The sequence below is a fragment of the Hippopotamus amphibius genome, chromosome 2, assembly GCF_030028045.1.
Source record: "Hippopotamus amphibius kiboko isolate mHipAmp2 chromosome 2, mHipAmp2.hap2, whole genome shotgun sequence".
Classification (NCBI taxonomy): domain Eukaryota; kingdom Metazoa; phylum Chordata; class Mammalia; order Artiodactyla; family Hippopotamidae; genus Hippopotamus; species Hippopotamus amphibius.
Genome location: NC_080187.1, coordinates 107,956,597 through 107,972,003, shown reverse-complemented (window position 1 = coordinate 107,972,003; position 15,407 = coordinate 107,956,597). Strand labels below are relative to the sequence as shown.

At 47.3% G+C, this 15,407-nt stretch overlaps 1 protein-coding gene across 1 annotated transcript in view; it reads left to right on the top strand.

The window, feature by feature from the left end:
- PALLD (palladin, cytoskeletal associated protein) overlaps positions 1-15,407 on the top strand; it is a 254,461-nt gene that overhangs the window by 64,016 nt on the left and 175,038 nt on the right. Inside the window, exons 8-9 of the mRNA XM_057721456.1 lie at positions 3,949-4,068; positions 5,812-6,151. Of these exons, the coding sequence (XP_057577439.1) occupies positions 3,949-4,068; positions 5,812-6,151 (460 nt within the window). The remainder of the gene's footprint in view (positions 1-3,948; positions 4,069-5,811; positions 6,152-15,407) is intronic.

The window sequence follows — 15,407 nt, the reverse complement described above, 5'->3', positions numbered from 1 at the left end:
ACCAAAGCCAAACAACCTTTAGGGCATTGGAAAAGTCCCTGAGACATAGCAATGTCCAAAGATCACCGAAAGAACTTGCCCGTGCTTTTTTATTCTTATTTTTTCTTGCATTATGTAAACTGTCCAGTTAGTCATCAGCTCTATGCATGAATATACCTTATTTTATGCAATAGAAGTGTTCCTGAAAATTCATAGGAAATGAAGTTTGTTCAGTCAGATTTGAAGCATGCAGTCTTTTCATTCTCAAAAGGGCCGTCTGGATGAGAAGGAGCAACTATATAAACAAGCTCAGGCTTTCTTAAAATGGCATAACTTTTAAAAAAAATTACAAAATTTTACATAACATAAGGCACTCTAAGAGTTGGTAAGATCATCACTCCCAGGCTACTTTCTATTATCCCTGCTGGATAAGATTTTATCCTGATTAACAATGTAGATTCAGGGCACAGAATTTTATTAGCTGTAAACACAATGTTTACAAGGGAAAGCGTTCTCAGGCGTTGAGAACAACGGCGTTTCTCTGTGTCTGCAGAAAGTCCATCTTTCCAGGCTGAGAGAAGACCGTTCCAAGAGCACCAGCCCAGGGAGGACCGTGCAGGGAGGGAGGGGTGCCCGGGTCAGGTGCTGTGGAAGCTGAAGGTCCCAGGCTCCCAGCTGCATCCTCTAAGATGGAGCCCATGTCCCAGAGGAGACAGCGAGAACGGGGGCTTGAAAGACTGGGCTGTTCATTTCTTCTTCTACCAGCATGGCCATGTGACAGTGTCCTTTGGACTGGGCTTCTTCCCTTGCAGTGTATCTCCTATCTTGGAGGACACATAGCCCACCTACTCTTGCAGGTGGGTTTCTAGTGAGTTACTTGGATAGTGAGAGTGATTGACATGTTCAGATCCAGGAAACTCCTTGTTTCCCATCTTGAATCTTTCATTGCTTTATTTCACGTTGGGTTCCCCATGTCCTGGACCAGGAAAAAAATGCGGAACAGCTAAGAGGCCTGGTGCTCTAGGAAGAAAGAGCTTGTGGAGGGCAGGTGCGACCTTCAGCATTTTGGCCTCAACATTAATTAACCATGACCTTGAAAGGATCCCTTTGGACCTTGGACCTCACCTGGAGAAATGAGCGATTTGGGTGAGGCCACATACAGTCCCTTACAGCACTAATACTCTGCGTTTTATTGGCCCTCCTCTGGTTAAGTGTAGTTTTAACTCATCCTGTAACCATGTGTATTCAATTTATAAATTCCCAATCCCTGTTGCCTTTCCAGACACATCTCACTTTCCCAATGATTCATCGTATGGGAAGCTCCGACTTGAATTATTGCCATACTTTCCATCTTCCGCTTTGGTTGGGAAGCCTTGAACTACGTGCAGTATAGTCAGAAACACACAGAGGAACCTTAGGGTACCTTCTCTCGCGCTCCCTGTCGTCCTGTTGTTTTCCTTCTGTTCAATGAGCCTTTTCATCAGTAATAATTTTGTGCTTTAAATGTACCTCAAGCCTTTACCTGAAAACCCTTTTCTTACTATGCCAAACACCTCAGCAGGATTCCTTGATGTTTTTTGATTCCTTGATGTTTTGTGGGTCTCATAGGGCAGTGTTTTTAAACTGGGGGTCATGGCCTATGAAAGTAGATGGCAACCACCTTTAGTTTAAAATAAAATAGAAAAGGCATAGCAGCCAGCATTTTCCCACTATTTCTAGCACAGGAAGTCTTCAAGGATACCATTCTTTCAAGAAGAGAAAATAATTTTGTGTGAAACAAGGCAACACATTGTTAAGGACTCAGCATATTTTGTAATTGAAATCAATGCCAATGAGCTCTCTTAGGATATAAAGGAAGACTTACTTTCATTTTGTTTATTGTTTAATTGGTTTAATTTTGCACTTATTACTTTTATTGGTATTTAAAAATTAAGATGTAATTTTAATAGATAGAAATGTTTTTATTAGAAGGTGTTACTTTTGCCCACAGGGAGCACTTCTCCCTCCCAGTGTTTAAAACATAAAATATGTTTTGAAGCAAGTTTGCTAATTTTCCTTACTGATGGTTGACTCCAAGGGAGAGGCGTTATTCTACGTTTTGCTCTCAGGGCTGTCAGAGGAGGAGCTTGGAAGATAAGTGTTGTCCTTATCCTGGTCTGTAGGCTCTTGCTACAGGGCACAGCGGCCCAGACATCAGTGGCTGCAGGCGGCCACCCCTGTGTGCCTAATCCTGCAGGTCGGCCGCTCAGCTTAGCCTCGGTGGGGCAGTTCTGTGGTCTGTGCTGGGCCTGGCCGCCCAGGGGGGCTCACTCCACGGGCTGTGGTCGGCCTCCAGGTTGGCTGGGATGAGCTGGGTTGTCTCAGGTGGTCTCTGTTGCAGTGGCCCGTCTCTACTTGGTGCCCCTGAACCCCAGGCCACCGAGGGGTTCAGCCGGGCCTCCAGAGTTGGAGCAGAGGGAGAGGCGCCTGAGGCTTTGCCTCAGGACAGACATCACTCCCACCACCTCCGAGGTTAAATCGGCCACCAGGCCAGCCCGAATTCCAGGGCTGGGGAAGGGGACGGGGCTGTAGATTCCCATTGCAGAGGGTTCTGGATGCAGGAGGGGGTGACTGCAGCCATTCCTGCAGAAAAATCTACAACACAGAGTCGCACGTGGCCCACATCACGTGCAAATAATTAACAGAGTCTGCGTGGGAATCAGAAATATATGACTTTTCATAACATTTACCAACACAGTCTTATTTGCCTGTGCAATATAGATAATCATTCGGTTTAAAAATAGTTAATACACTCCAAAAATAATACATATATACATACATACATATTAATTACATCTAGGTAATACGCTCTAGATCGCACTGCTTTTTAACGGAACCGCTAACGGTTCCCGATGACAAAGCGTTTACCTCGCGCCAGGCAGCGCCCTCACTAGGCACAGTGTGTATCATGTCACAAGAACAGATGGTCATGAGGAGCGTGGAGTCTGGAGCCCAACTTGGTTCAAATTCTGATTTTGACACTTATGAGCTGTGTGATTTTGGATAAATCAATTAGCCTTGCTGTGCTTCAGCTTTCGTATCTGTAAAACAGGCTAAGCGTAGTAAGTGTAACTCGTAAGGTTGTCAAGGGGATTCAATCTAAATTCATCTATGTTCAGCACTGGTAGTGGTACCTAGTGCCTGAGAAGGGCTTACATAACTGTCAACTGTTGTCATGGTTACCATCATCACCCCTCACAGATACCCTGTGATGGTTGATTTATGAGTCATGATTCCTACAGACCCTGTAAGGTAGGTTCTGTTATTGTCTCCAACTTCTAGGTAAGAGCATCGAAGTTCGGGGAGGTAGACCAAAGTCACAAAGGCATGATGTGTCGGGACCCTCATTCAAGCCCTGGCAGCTGGGCCCAGAGTTCGGGCTTTTCATGCTACAGAACATGCCACACTGTGTAACAGTAGCTTCCAGAATAACTGTCTGCAAACATTTCCATGTTATGTTTTTTTTCTCCATTGTCAGCTTCTCAGAGAAGCTCGCTTTTCTTCACGAACAGCTTTTCAGTTGAGCAGCTATGTTGCAGTTGAAAGGCCTTCCATCACTGTCCACCAAACTAGACAGGAGCTGGCATCTTCCATGTGCCAAGCGCAGAGGCACACACTTTGCAAACCTCTCGTGTCCTCTACACAGATACCCTCATGAGGTGTATTTATCCCCATTTTATAGATGAGGAGACCAAGGCTGATGAAGGCTGAGCTTGTCCACAATCACAAAGAATGAGTCCAACTCCACAGTTTTTGCCACCAGGTGGAATGGCTAAATTAAATGTCAAGAGAGTCTATTGTCACTACTTCGTAAAGTGACTGTATAATTGTTACCAAATTTGCTTGTTTGAGAAAAGCAGAGGGTCTGGCTTCTTCGGAGTGACTTTGTGGTCGCCCTGTGATGAGTTACTCTGTTCTATTTCCTTTCAGAGGAGATCTGCACCCTTGTTATTGCAGAGACATTCCCCGAGGACGCTGGGATCTTCACGTGCTCGGCAAGCAACGATTACGGGTCAGCAACCAGCACTGCCCAGCTGGTGGTCACCTCAGGTACGCAAGGAGCAAAGGGTTGATGGGTCCCCATGGCAGAAAGGGCCTTCCGGGGGACTGCTCAGCCTCCAGGAATGCTTTGCTCCAGGAGTCATGAAACAAAGGGCTAGGGAGGTGGGTGGGGAGGGGAAGCAGAGATGAAAAGACAAAGGTGATGATAATGTAGCAACGGAACACACGAGGGGCTGTTCCTTCAATCGTGGGATCTTGGTCTTGGAAACAATGAAGCTGGCTGCCCAGGGTCCCCCTGCCAGCCCAGAATCACGCTCACATCAGTGCCGACGGGATCTGGAGATACTGCGTCTAATCAGTCATTGTTTAACCCCCCTAGATAAACCTAGAGAAGCTGTAAAGATCTTAGAAACCAGATTTTACCGAGCGTGGACGCCTATGAAAAACTAAAGCAATGTGTTTCGTTATTAAAACCAACATTCAAAACTATCTGGGCATTTTTTTTAATTCAGAAACTTACCACTTGGGGAAGCAATGTGAAACAGTTCTTTTCCTTTATTTCTTTGACCTCTAGTTAACTCTTTTCTGCTATTATTAATTAGCTTTACTTGGTCTTTATGGTCTTATTTCTGTTGTTTATTTTACAGTAGTTTTTAAAATACCTCTATGGCCAAGCCCGGCAAGGGGCACCACGGTTGGGAGGCAGTGAAGTTTCCTCAGCTGAAGGATTTCTCTAGAAGAGTGAGAATGCTTGCTAGGGGGCAGCAGAGACACAGACAAAACTGGTTTCGGGCTGTAGGAGAGAATTAGTGCTTTTTCATCTTCATTAAGAAAAGGAATGTCAAGTTCGCCTTATTGGGGCACCAGTTGATAGGGATGAGGACTCCTAAGTGTTAACAGGAAACTCCAGGGTCATGGTCAGAGCTCCAGGGAGGATCCCTGTATTTTGAATGTGAGTTCAAGACAGTCCCAGCAAATGGCCACGGCAAGAGTGCAGTGCTCCAACTATGTGTCCAAAACGCTGGGCTCCACGTCCACGTGGCAGAAATTAACATGCAGTATTTCCCATTTTCCTTGGGGATAAATCTGCTCTAGGCCAAACATAATCAAGAGCTGTTTTCGAGCTTTCTGCTCACCTCAGTAAGCATTTTTTTGGAGCTCTGTTGGACACTGGGCAAGGTGAGGAATCCAAATACACTCTTAAGATACTTTCAGGTTATTGAGAGTAACAGCAGAACTTTCTTTTGTACCGAGTTACAGCTGTAGCGGTCGTCTGAACTGGAAAAAATTATCTGTGAGATCCTAAGACATTTCACTCAGATTCTTAGCTTCACTTGCCTTTATGATGGATGGATGAATGGGTGGGTGAGTGAGTGAATGAATTCCCATTCCCCAGCACACAAAACCTTTGTAGCCTAAGCCAATGTCAGCAAAGCTCAGGCAGGATGTTCTGTTGGATCCATGGGCTGAAATGGGAGAGGATGAAGCATTGTAGGTTGATAATGTTTGTGTTGTCATTTTCTTTTTTATACTGTTTGTGGGGTTTTGTTTTGTTTTTTCCAAGTTCTGTCTTTAGCTCTTGTTTGAAATTTGTTAATGAATTGGTAGCTAGTCTCCCAGATGGTGGGCCCTTTGGGAAATGAAACAGGCACTGTGACGTCAAGCCTGGGGGAGCCAGCATTGCCCCTTCAACAGCTAACAGGGCCCTGGGCTCCCAGGCCATGCGTGATGATGGGAAGGAGCTGTGGACCAGAAGCATCTCATGGTGTATCCCCATCTCCCCTCCCTTAGCCAACACGGACACCTGCGGCTATGACTCAGCGGGAGAGTCCAGCAGTGGCCACTTCCAGTCCTTCCCGCCACCCCCTCCAATATGGGAGGCGGACTCTTTCGAGTCAGTTTCACAGAAACCAGCTGAGATCCAGCAGGTGACCAGCCCCAAGTTAGGGCTGAGCCCGACAGCCCTTCAGTTCAGTTCCACCACCAAGAGAGAAACCAATGGCGTCCACCCTGGCCACGGAGTGAATGGACTGGTGAATGGCAGAGCCGACGGCAGCAAGACTCTTCCCAGCCCGGCCGTCCTGCTGTCGCCCACGAAGGAGCCCCCACCTCTGCTTGCCAAGCCGAAACTGTGAGTGCTCCCACATCTCATGGCTTTGTCACACTTTCCGTACTTCTGCTGCATTGTCAGGGAAACGGTTTCGCCTGGGCTTTGCCATGGGGCACGGGGCCCCTCCTGCAGGCAAGTCGTGGCTGGCTGGTGAGACCTTGGTCCTTCAAAAATATAAAAAGTACCCCAAAGTAAAGAAGGTAAATGAGAAGCTTGGTTAAATCTGCGTTTTGCTAAAAGCTGTCACTGGTTGCAGCTGTGAAAGCATTTGTGCCTCGCACAGCCTTCCCATGTGTGACGGAGGTGTAGCCCCACCCCAGAGGGGATGGGAAAGGGACCTACTTTGAGCTGTCTATTAAAAGCATCTCTAAATGTCTTAAATTTAAGAATCGGTAAGGAAATCCGATATAGATAAGTGTGGACGCTGAGGGTTCCGGGTGCGGACCCTGGGAGAGGAATGAACGCACAGGGAGCGGGCTGCTCAGGAGGAAGAGCGCCCTTCCCAGCCCGACCCGCTGGGCTTTGGGAATCCGCGCAAGGCGTGTTTCCACGGATACCACCTTTGTATTTGATTTCCGTTCTTTTGTTAAGATGATAAACCTTGCGTGCATTGTTTTCGTTGGCACCCCACTGGGGAGCGTGGTTATGAATGGAGCCCTTACGGTGTCAGAGAGGGGGAATTAATCAGCTCAGAAGGTTCCATCACAGCAGAAAAGACCTTGAATCACTGCTCTGATGGAGGTCAGTGGACATGTCGGAGTCGCGTCAAACATGTGCGTCCTCCAGGAGGCCACGTTGCCTTGAGAATTCTCCGGGATCTGGAAAGGCGCCCTGCATTTCCCCGTGATGTCTGAGGTTTGTGATGTGGAGCAGGAAGGCTGGCTTCAGGACAGGAGTTACTCTTTGCTTCCCTGGTACTGAACAGCCCGCTCGCGTCTCCCTGCCGTCAGGTCACTGGTGAGAGTAGATGAGGTATTCAAGTTAGAATGATGTCTGACATCCGTACATCACTTGGTTGTTTATTAGGCGATTTCGTGAACATGATTAGACTAATCAAATCACAAATCAGCCAGAGAAATGCCTTAAGTTAACAAATGGGCGGGCGACTTCATAAAAGTAAACTTCTGGACAATCCTGTGTCACAGTTTCAAAAACCTCTCTTGTACTACCCCGCGTTTCATCCTGTATCCGTCCCGGGCTGGTTTTGCAGGCAGCAGGACTGCCAGGTTTGTGCACGCCAGCTCCTAGACTCCAGCCCCTCTGAGACGCTGGGCAGGTCACAGGAGCTCAAAAGTGGCCGCTTTAAAAGAGATTTATACTCTAGTAGCTCCAACCCATTGAATTAATTGCCTCTGCTGCCTACTTTTATCTCTGCATCTTAAATATGTATGTGCAGGGCTTTTAATGAAACAAGGGACCTGCCCCCCCTGGGGGAGAAAGGGTGGGGGGTGTCCACTGAGTGGGCACGGGCTGGGCCCTCGGTGAAGTGTGTCTGCCCTGATGGTTCATGAATGGAATATAAATCACAGGAGGGCAAACAGGAGGGGCTGTTAACAGGCCTTTACAGCCCTCTTTATCTCGGGAGTTTCAACAGCCCTTCAGCTCTGCGCTCGACTTGAGGTGAGGTTCGCGTGTGGGGGGGGAGAGGAGTCTACAAAAGGCGGACAAAACACTTCTGTGGTTATTAAGAGGCCGTGTAGCTCAGCACGAGTTTGAAGAGTGACATCATGATTTGCTTCTTAGTCGGGTTTTCAGCATAAAATAAAATACAGGGAAGCGGATTTCAGTGTTTAAATTCCCTTCATGTGGAAATTTAGGGAAACTTGGTAGCTTAGAAATAACATCACTGATGGCAGGTTTTCCTACTGCTTTCTTTTTTTCAAATCTTTATGTGCTCAGATATATCCTTAGAGCATCACTTCATGATTTTCGTATTGTATAATCACCTGCCAGTTACTAGGTGGGAAATGATGTGTGATTGACACTTTCAAAATGTATATCAATTTTCTTACAAATTGCAGTCCTTTTTTGGATTTTGTTTTAATCACAAAGGAAGTGCATGCTTGAGGTGACAATTCCAACAGTACAGAAGTAGTTGAGGTAACCAGTGTCATGGTTTGGTACGAGGGCCTCCACCCCTTTCTCTGTTACGATGCTCTTTTCTGAAAAGATGTGCTCATCATTTTAGAAGTTGTGTCCATTGCTAGCAATGCCACCGAATGACATCTGTGAGTCACGTAGAATGACATCCAAGGAATTGATGGTTAATGTCACCGCAAAGTAAAATTCCTATACCTGTCTGTTTCTTTTCATGCATTGGGAAAAAATGAAATTTTGAGTCCTGTGGTTGGCAGTGGGAAAACTGGTCCACTCGAATCTTTTCATCAGCCTGTGATTTTACTCCTTTTCCTAAAAAAGGAGAGGCTTGTATTTGGGGGAGCTTTATGGCATTTCATTCATCTGAATCATTTGTAAGCAAACAAGTAGGAAACGATTAGGAGAGAGCAAATAATAGGAATTTAAGTATTTATTCTTAATAAATGAACCTGGAAAGGGTGTTTAATTTGTCGGATTCCTGAAAAAATATCGTCAGAAGGAAAATCTCTTTGCACATTTTTCTCTCAAATAGCTCAATATCAATGATGGGAAGGCGAAAAAACAGACTGAAATAAAAAGATAGGAATGTCCTGGGCTTCCCTGGTGGCTCAGTGGTTAAGAATCTGCAGGGAACATGGGTTCAAGCCCTGGGCTGGGAAGATCCCAGATGCCGTGGAACAACTAAGCCTGTGTGCCACAACTGCTGAGCCCACACACCACAACTACTGAAGCCTAGAGCCCGTGCTCCGCAACAAGAGATGCCACTGCAATTAGAGACCCGTGCACTGCAACAAAGAGTAGCCCCCACTCTCTGCAGCTAGAGAAAGCCTGCGCCCAGCAACGAAGACCCAATGCAGCCAATAAATAAAAAAATAAATAAAATTTTAAAAAAATCTACAGTTTAAAAAAAGAAAAAAAGAAAGGTCCTGAATTCCTTTCTCTAGCAAGGTTCTCCAGCAGAACTCTCCACCAGGGGTCTTGCCGCCCTTCCAGCTCCAGCTAGGTCTGTGTCCCTGGCCCAGGGTCATGGGATGCACGTCCACTCCCGTTTCTGCATCTCTGGGTGTCTTTGGCTCAGCTACTGCCCCTCAGGTGTGGGTTAGATATGATTGGATGTGGGCCATTTGGCGAGTTCCAAGTGCCACACACAGCGTGCTGTGGACCAGAGGCACACTTAGACTCCACCCGGGAAAGAGTTCACCTGTGACAGTTGTCTGTGTGACGGGGTGTCTGACACGCAGCATCGTCCATCGCGGTGCAAAGGAAAGAAGCCCCATGCTCCTTAAATCACATTTCTTATCAGAGAAAAGAGGAAGGAGGGAACGTAAGCCTAGCTTGTGAACTATTTGTTATATTGTGGTCCTTGTTCAGGGCCCACCGAGTAAGTCTGTTGCTGCCCACTCTCCACAAATACTATCTGAAGATTCAAAGTAGGTAACACGACTCCATTTGTTAACAGGAAATAAAATCCCAAGAATCTTCTTTTCTTGCTAAAACATAGTCCCTGGAAGACACGGCTATGCAGGGTCTCCAGGATTAAACCCTGGAGGAAACTTCGGAGCCAGATTGAGCAGCTGGTTTGCAGAACGAATAGAAAAGCAGGTCCTGTTCTCCCACTAAGCTCTTCTCCTCACTTAGGCCAAGTGGTGTAGAAAGAGCCACACGCTGTTTTCAAACCCCATTTCTTTCTTCTTTGGTATTCTTCCTCTTGTGGAAGAAGCAGAATGAGGCGTCCAAGAGGAGATGGCTAGAGGGGGAGGCCGTGGGTGAGTCCCTGCACTGGACACACAGGACGGCTCAGTGGTGAATATTTGTCACCCTGGGGCCAGTCACATACCTGGCCCTCCAAGTGCTTGGACAGGAGAATGGTCCTGAAATGCTCACCGCATCGTCACCGGCTCCATCACAGCTGAACCAGGTGTGGGTGTAGCTCCCTTTGCTCCTGTTCTCCCTGCTCTCTTCTCCCCTGGCCGCTAAGGAAAACACGGTGTCAGGATTTCCCACCTGAAAGGGTGAAGTGACTTCAGGCTGAATTGGGCTTCTCAAAATGGATACATCTCAGGACCTTTGCGTCTCTCTTCCTCTTCTCTCTTGCTCCCACCCTGAGAGTCCTGGCTCTTCCTGAAGTGCTTGTCTCATGACAGGCAGGTCCTGTAAACTCACTGCTACTAATGTGTCACCTCGTCCAGTTCTGGACTGACATCTGCATGATGGTGAGCAGTCATGAGCCCACTGTGAGCCCAGAGGAGGAGGAGGGATGCTGGGGAGGGATGGGAGAGGAGGGGCAGCCTGGACCACTTTCCCATCAGGGGCTCAGCCGAGCCAGGCTTGCTGTCTCTGGGAGCTCCCTGTGGTCCCCTCCATGCTCCTAGACACCAAGTGGAGCGCAGGGGGTGGGGAGTGGGGGATCCCTTGCCTGCTATGTTTGATCTCGGCATGTCCTGATGTTCGGCTGCTGGTGGCGGCCCCTCCTGTCTTCCCAGTTGACACCTCCCCCGAGCCCCTAGTCCAGAGCATCCCCCAGCTGTCCCCGCCCTCTGACATCTGCACAGCATGGAATTATTTCTGATAGTTGCTTATTTACCTGCGTGTTGGTTTTGGTGTTGCTTCTCCCCACTGTTATAGTGAAAGACCTTGACTGTCTTTTCACTGCTCTTTTGCCAGGTCCTGGGTCAGGGCCTGACAAACAGAAATATTTTGAATGAATGAAGCAAGAACAGACCCACAAAGAGGAAGAGAAAGGTCTCCCCCGTTTAGAGCAACCCCTTTCTTTGTGCTTAACTTTGACCCGGACATACTGTAGGATCTCTCCTTTCCAATCCCACCTTCCCAGAGGTTTCCCGCTTGGTGATACTTCCCAAATGACACCGTTTTTCCCATGTCCTGAATGAATGTAGAGGATTAAATAAGAATCCCATAGGCTAGAATTACGTTAGACAAGGACGTCCGGAGTACGTGATCTGGGAGCCTTTTTGACTCCTTCCTCATTTCTTCTGTATTCTCCTTTTATGAAAGTCTTGCTTTAAAACCTTGTAGAGAAAATGAGATGTTTGGAAAAACAAGGGACCCTTCACTCTCCTGTCCGCTGGCCAGAGGACAAGCAAACCAATCTTCAAGGTGTGTGTACTTGACCTGTCAACACCGCATCCGATGCAGACGTCTGATGACGGGCTGAGGGCTTCTGGGCTGCTTCTCCCTGTCCTGTTTACCTTGGACACAGACCAAGCCCCGGGCGGGGCTCGGTCAGTGTAACTCGTAAAGTTGGACATTTTCCGTCCTTTAACCTCTGCTGGTTGGGGTCAAGATCTCACTCTGTGACTGTCTGACGTTAGAATACAGATGATCTCCTAGGTTGTATCCTAGCTTAAGCCTTACCTGCTAGATCCAAACACACTGATACACACAAAACAAAGAGAAGGTAAGCAAAACAGCTGGAGGCAAAAATCACAAACAAAGGTCAAAGAGATGACCTCTCCCAGCAGCTGTGAAGAGGTCGTTAAATGTACAGAAATGCCCTGAAAATCTAGCTCCCATGTCGTTCCCTGTCTGCAGTGTTGGGTGATGCTGGAGCTCAGGGCCCAGAGAGGAAGAAGGTAGCTGTGTTGTTACCTTTGAGTAACTTATGACTGAGTGCTGCTCAGACCACACTGGCAGGAACACACGCACTTCTACACGTCCGTCAGCATCACGCAGATGTGTAGAATGACCAGTCCCTAGGTTAGATTCCGTGCAATCCAAATGCCTTCTCTTCCCAGTTTGAAGTTTGGAAGATAAGCTGCTCTGCTTCTGATTCCGAAAACCTAATAGGCACCAGCTTCCATTTCTGGTTGAATGATTTTCACTGTCTTCTGAGTCTAGTCAAATAACGAAGCAACTTAGTGACAGTGAAAATACAAAGTTTGGAACCAGAAGGGTTTTCAAAGTAATATTAGGACAGAAAATAGGGCAGGAAGAAGTTTCTTCAATTTGTTATTCTAAAATCACAGGCACACGCTCACCCATGTGTTTATAGGACCATGGTCCTGAGTCTGAAGCATCTGGCCGTGCGGATGTGGACTCTTCACAATATAATATGATGATGGCTTTGCAGGAACAGTGTTGATGTTGGATCACTTTGAGGCAGCCCCTCCCTGAAATGGAAAGTCCAATCAAGGAACTTCCTGAAGCTTAAAGCTTTTAACGAAGGAATAACATCTCTATGTATCCTTCCTCATGGTTTTTTCACATCAATATTGGCGCTGATACAGAGTCACATTCTTGGATGTTAGGATATAAGTGCTCCGCTATGCTAGTCTCTTGGTGAGTGCAGTGTTTTAATTACATTTCCTGAAGAAGCTAGAGTCCTTTTTGTGCCTGGTAGCCTTATTTGGTGTCTAAAATACAGTTGGAAATACTTGGGGCTTCCCTGGTGGCGCAGTGGTTAAGAATCCACCTGCCAATGTAGGGGACACGAGTTCGAGCCCTGGTCCAGGAAGATCCCACATGCCGCGTGGAGCAACTAAGCCCGTGCGCAACAACTACTGAGCCTGTGCTCTAGGGCCCGCAAGCCACAACTGTTGAGCCCATGTGCCACAACTATGAAGCCCGTGCACCTAGAGCCTATGCTCCACAACAAGAGAAGCCACTGCAATGAGAGGCATGCACACTGTGATAAAGAGTAGCCCCCTCTCTCCGCAACTACGGAAAGCCTGCTCGTAGCAACGAAGACCCAATGCAGCCAATAAATAAAAAATAAAATTTTTTAAAAGAAGATATACTTGCAGATATTCTCTGTACATCGGAAGTAGTTCTCAACCATCCGGAGGAAGTGCCATGCCTTTGTCTCGAATATTCGGTGCTTTCCGTGAAAGAGCACATGGTGATGCAGTCTCTCTTCAGTGTGTCCATCTCATCTGGCTTAAGTGCATGTGAGGCCCCTTTGGTGATTACAAAGTAAGTTGAAAAATGTCGTCCCTGCTGGGTAGACCTTTTATTTTTAATTCAAAGCAGGTGAGACTCAGCTCAGAGTAAAGACAGAGCCACGTAAGAACTACGCGCCCAGAGGTAATGCTATGAATCTGGTGTCCAAATATTAACAACAGAGCGTTAAGCAAAAAATACTAGAAGCAAAATGATATATGGACCTGAAGACTAATTTTATGAAAAAAATAAACTATTTCAACCAACTAAAATGTGTATTATGTGGGAATTCCCTGGCGGTCCAATGGCTAGAACTCGGCGCTTTTACTGCCGGGGCCCAAGTTCAGTCCCTGGTCAGGGAACTAAGAGATCCTGCAAGCCGCATGGCATGGCCTAAAAGAAAAAAAAATCTTTTTCAAATAAGATGTGTATTATGTATTAGAAGGAAATACATCAAATGTTACCAACAGCTCTCTGCGTGGTGCGCTATTGAGCAATTATGGTTTCTCGTTGAGTTGATTTTCCAACTGAATTTTCACCAATAATGGTTCTTACTTTTATGGCTACAAAGAGTTATTTTAAAAGAAATAAGGGCTTTGGATCCTGTCTGTCCCATCCTCCCTTCTCCATTCAGCCTCAGCTCAGTCACCACCATCAGCTCTGGGCACAGCTGGACGCAGAAGATTCTGGCCCTGTGAGCTCTCGCCCCTTCCCCACCACGCCGGAGCCCTCCTCTCCTCCTCGACACCAGGGGCTTCTGGGTTCCATCTGGGCTTTGACAACCCATTGTAGAAGCCCTCCCCGGAAGACACCCCGTGTTCCAGGGTGACTCTGCTCCTCACACACTGTCTGTTCACATCTCCCCTCCCCCTCCCCCCAGTTGCACATCCCAGGTGTTGGGATAAAAGTGACCGGAGTAGGATAAATTTTTCCATTGTAAAGCCAAAAATAAGCCAAATAGTTTAAAGACCAACATTTAGTGAATAACGTACAGAAGACCTTGCACAGAGAATAGGATGAGACTTTCTTCCCAGAAGCAGCAGTGAGGAAGAAAAGGTACAGGGGGAAAATTGAGGCTCCAAGTCAGAAAACAGTATTATCAGTAAAATACCTGCCGAAAGAGGGAGGGGAGTTGTGGTAGGTAGCAGGTGAAGAAGAGTGAAAAAGGCTCCAGACAGCCGTGAGAAGGGATGAGGAATTCCCAGACAGGTGTTGTATAGTCTCTAGAAATGAGACATTCCAAAGAACCCATTTGGAATTAGACACTGACCCATGTTGGATTCAGTGACCGTGGTCTCAGGACTTGGTTTCCGCCGTAATCAGCCCTCTGAAGGCAGAAGCAGTGTCTCAGCGTCCTCCTCATACCAGCACCACCAGCTGTGCCCTCGTCGGGCCAGAAAGGGAAGCAGATGAAGCTGGATCCGGGCTTACGGGAAAAAGAGATCGAATTCAAGAAAATGGAAGTTACACTAAGAATGAAAATGACTCAGAGAGAGGGTGAGAATGGAAAAAAGGAAAAGAGAACAGAAGTTGTGACCACAGAGAGGACTCTGAATGTTCAAAACCTTAAGAGAGAAGGAGGGACTTCCTTGGCGGTGCAGCTGTTAAGAATCCACCTGCCAATACAGGGCACATGGTTTCAACCCCTGGTCTGGGAAGATCCCACATGCCCCGGAGCAATTAAGCCCATGCGCCACAACCGCTGAAGTCCACGAGCCTAATGGTGAAAACATTAGTCACAGGGAGCTTTGTTTAAGTTGGTTCCTCTTACACGTGTAAAAGCAGACTTCTGCCCAGGCTCCATAGCAAGAGAAGCTGCCTCAATGAGAATCCCACGCCTCGCAATGAAGAGTAGCCCCCACTCACCGCAACTAGAGAAAGCCCATGTGCAGCAATGAAGACCCAATGCAGCCAAAAAAATAAATAAATAAAATTTTTTTAAAAAAAGGAAAAAAAAGAAAGAAGGAACTTCCAGGCGGCAAAGGAATTCCAGTGATGTCTGTTTCAGTGCGCAGTGGCAGTGGAGGTCAAGGTCACAGGAGTGGAGGAGGCGGTCAGTGAGCTGTGAAGCAGACACTTTAGAAGGAACCTTTACGTGGACGACGGCCGAAGGGGGTGGCAGGAAACCACGTGCAAATGGTGAAGCCATCAGCAAAGTGAGGATGTGACCGGAGTCGTTGGTGACAAGCAGGGGAGAGGGAGCATGGGTGGAGGAGCACAGAGACTTGGGAAGAGAGGCAGCTGCCCGGGGCTGAGGGCGGGACTGTCCTAAGAGTGGCTT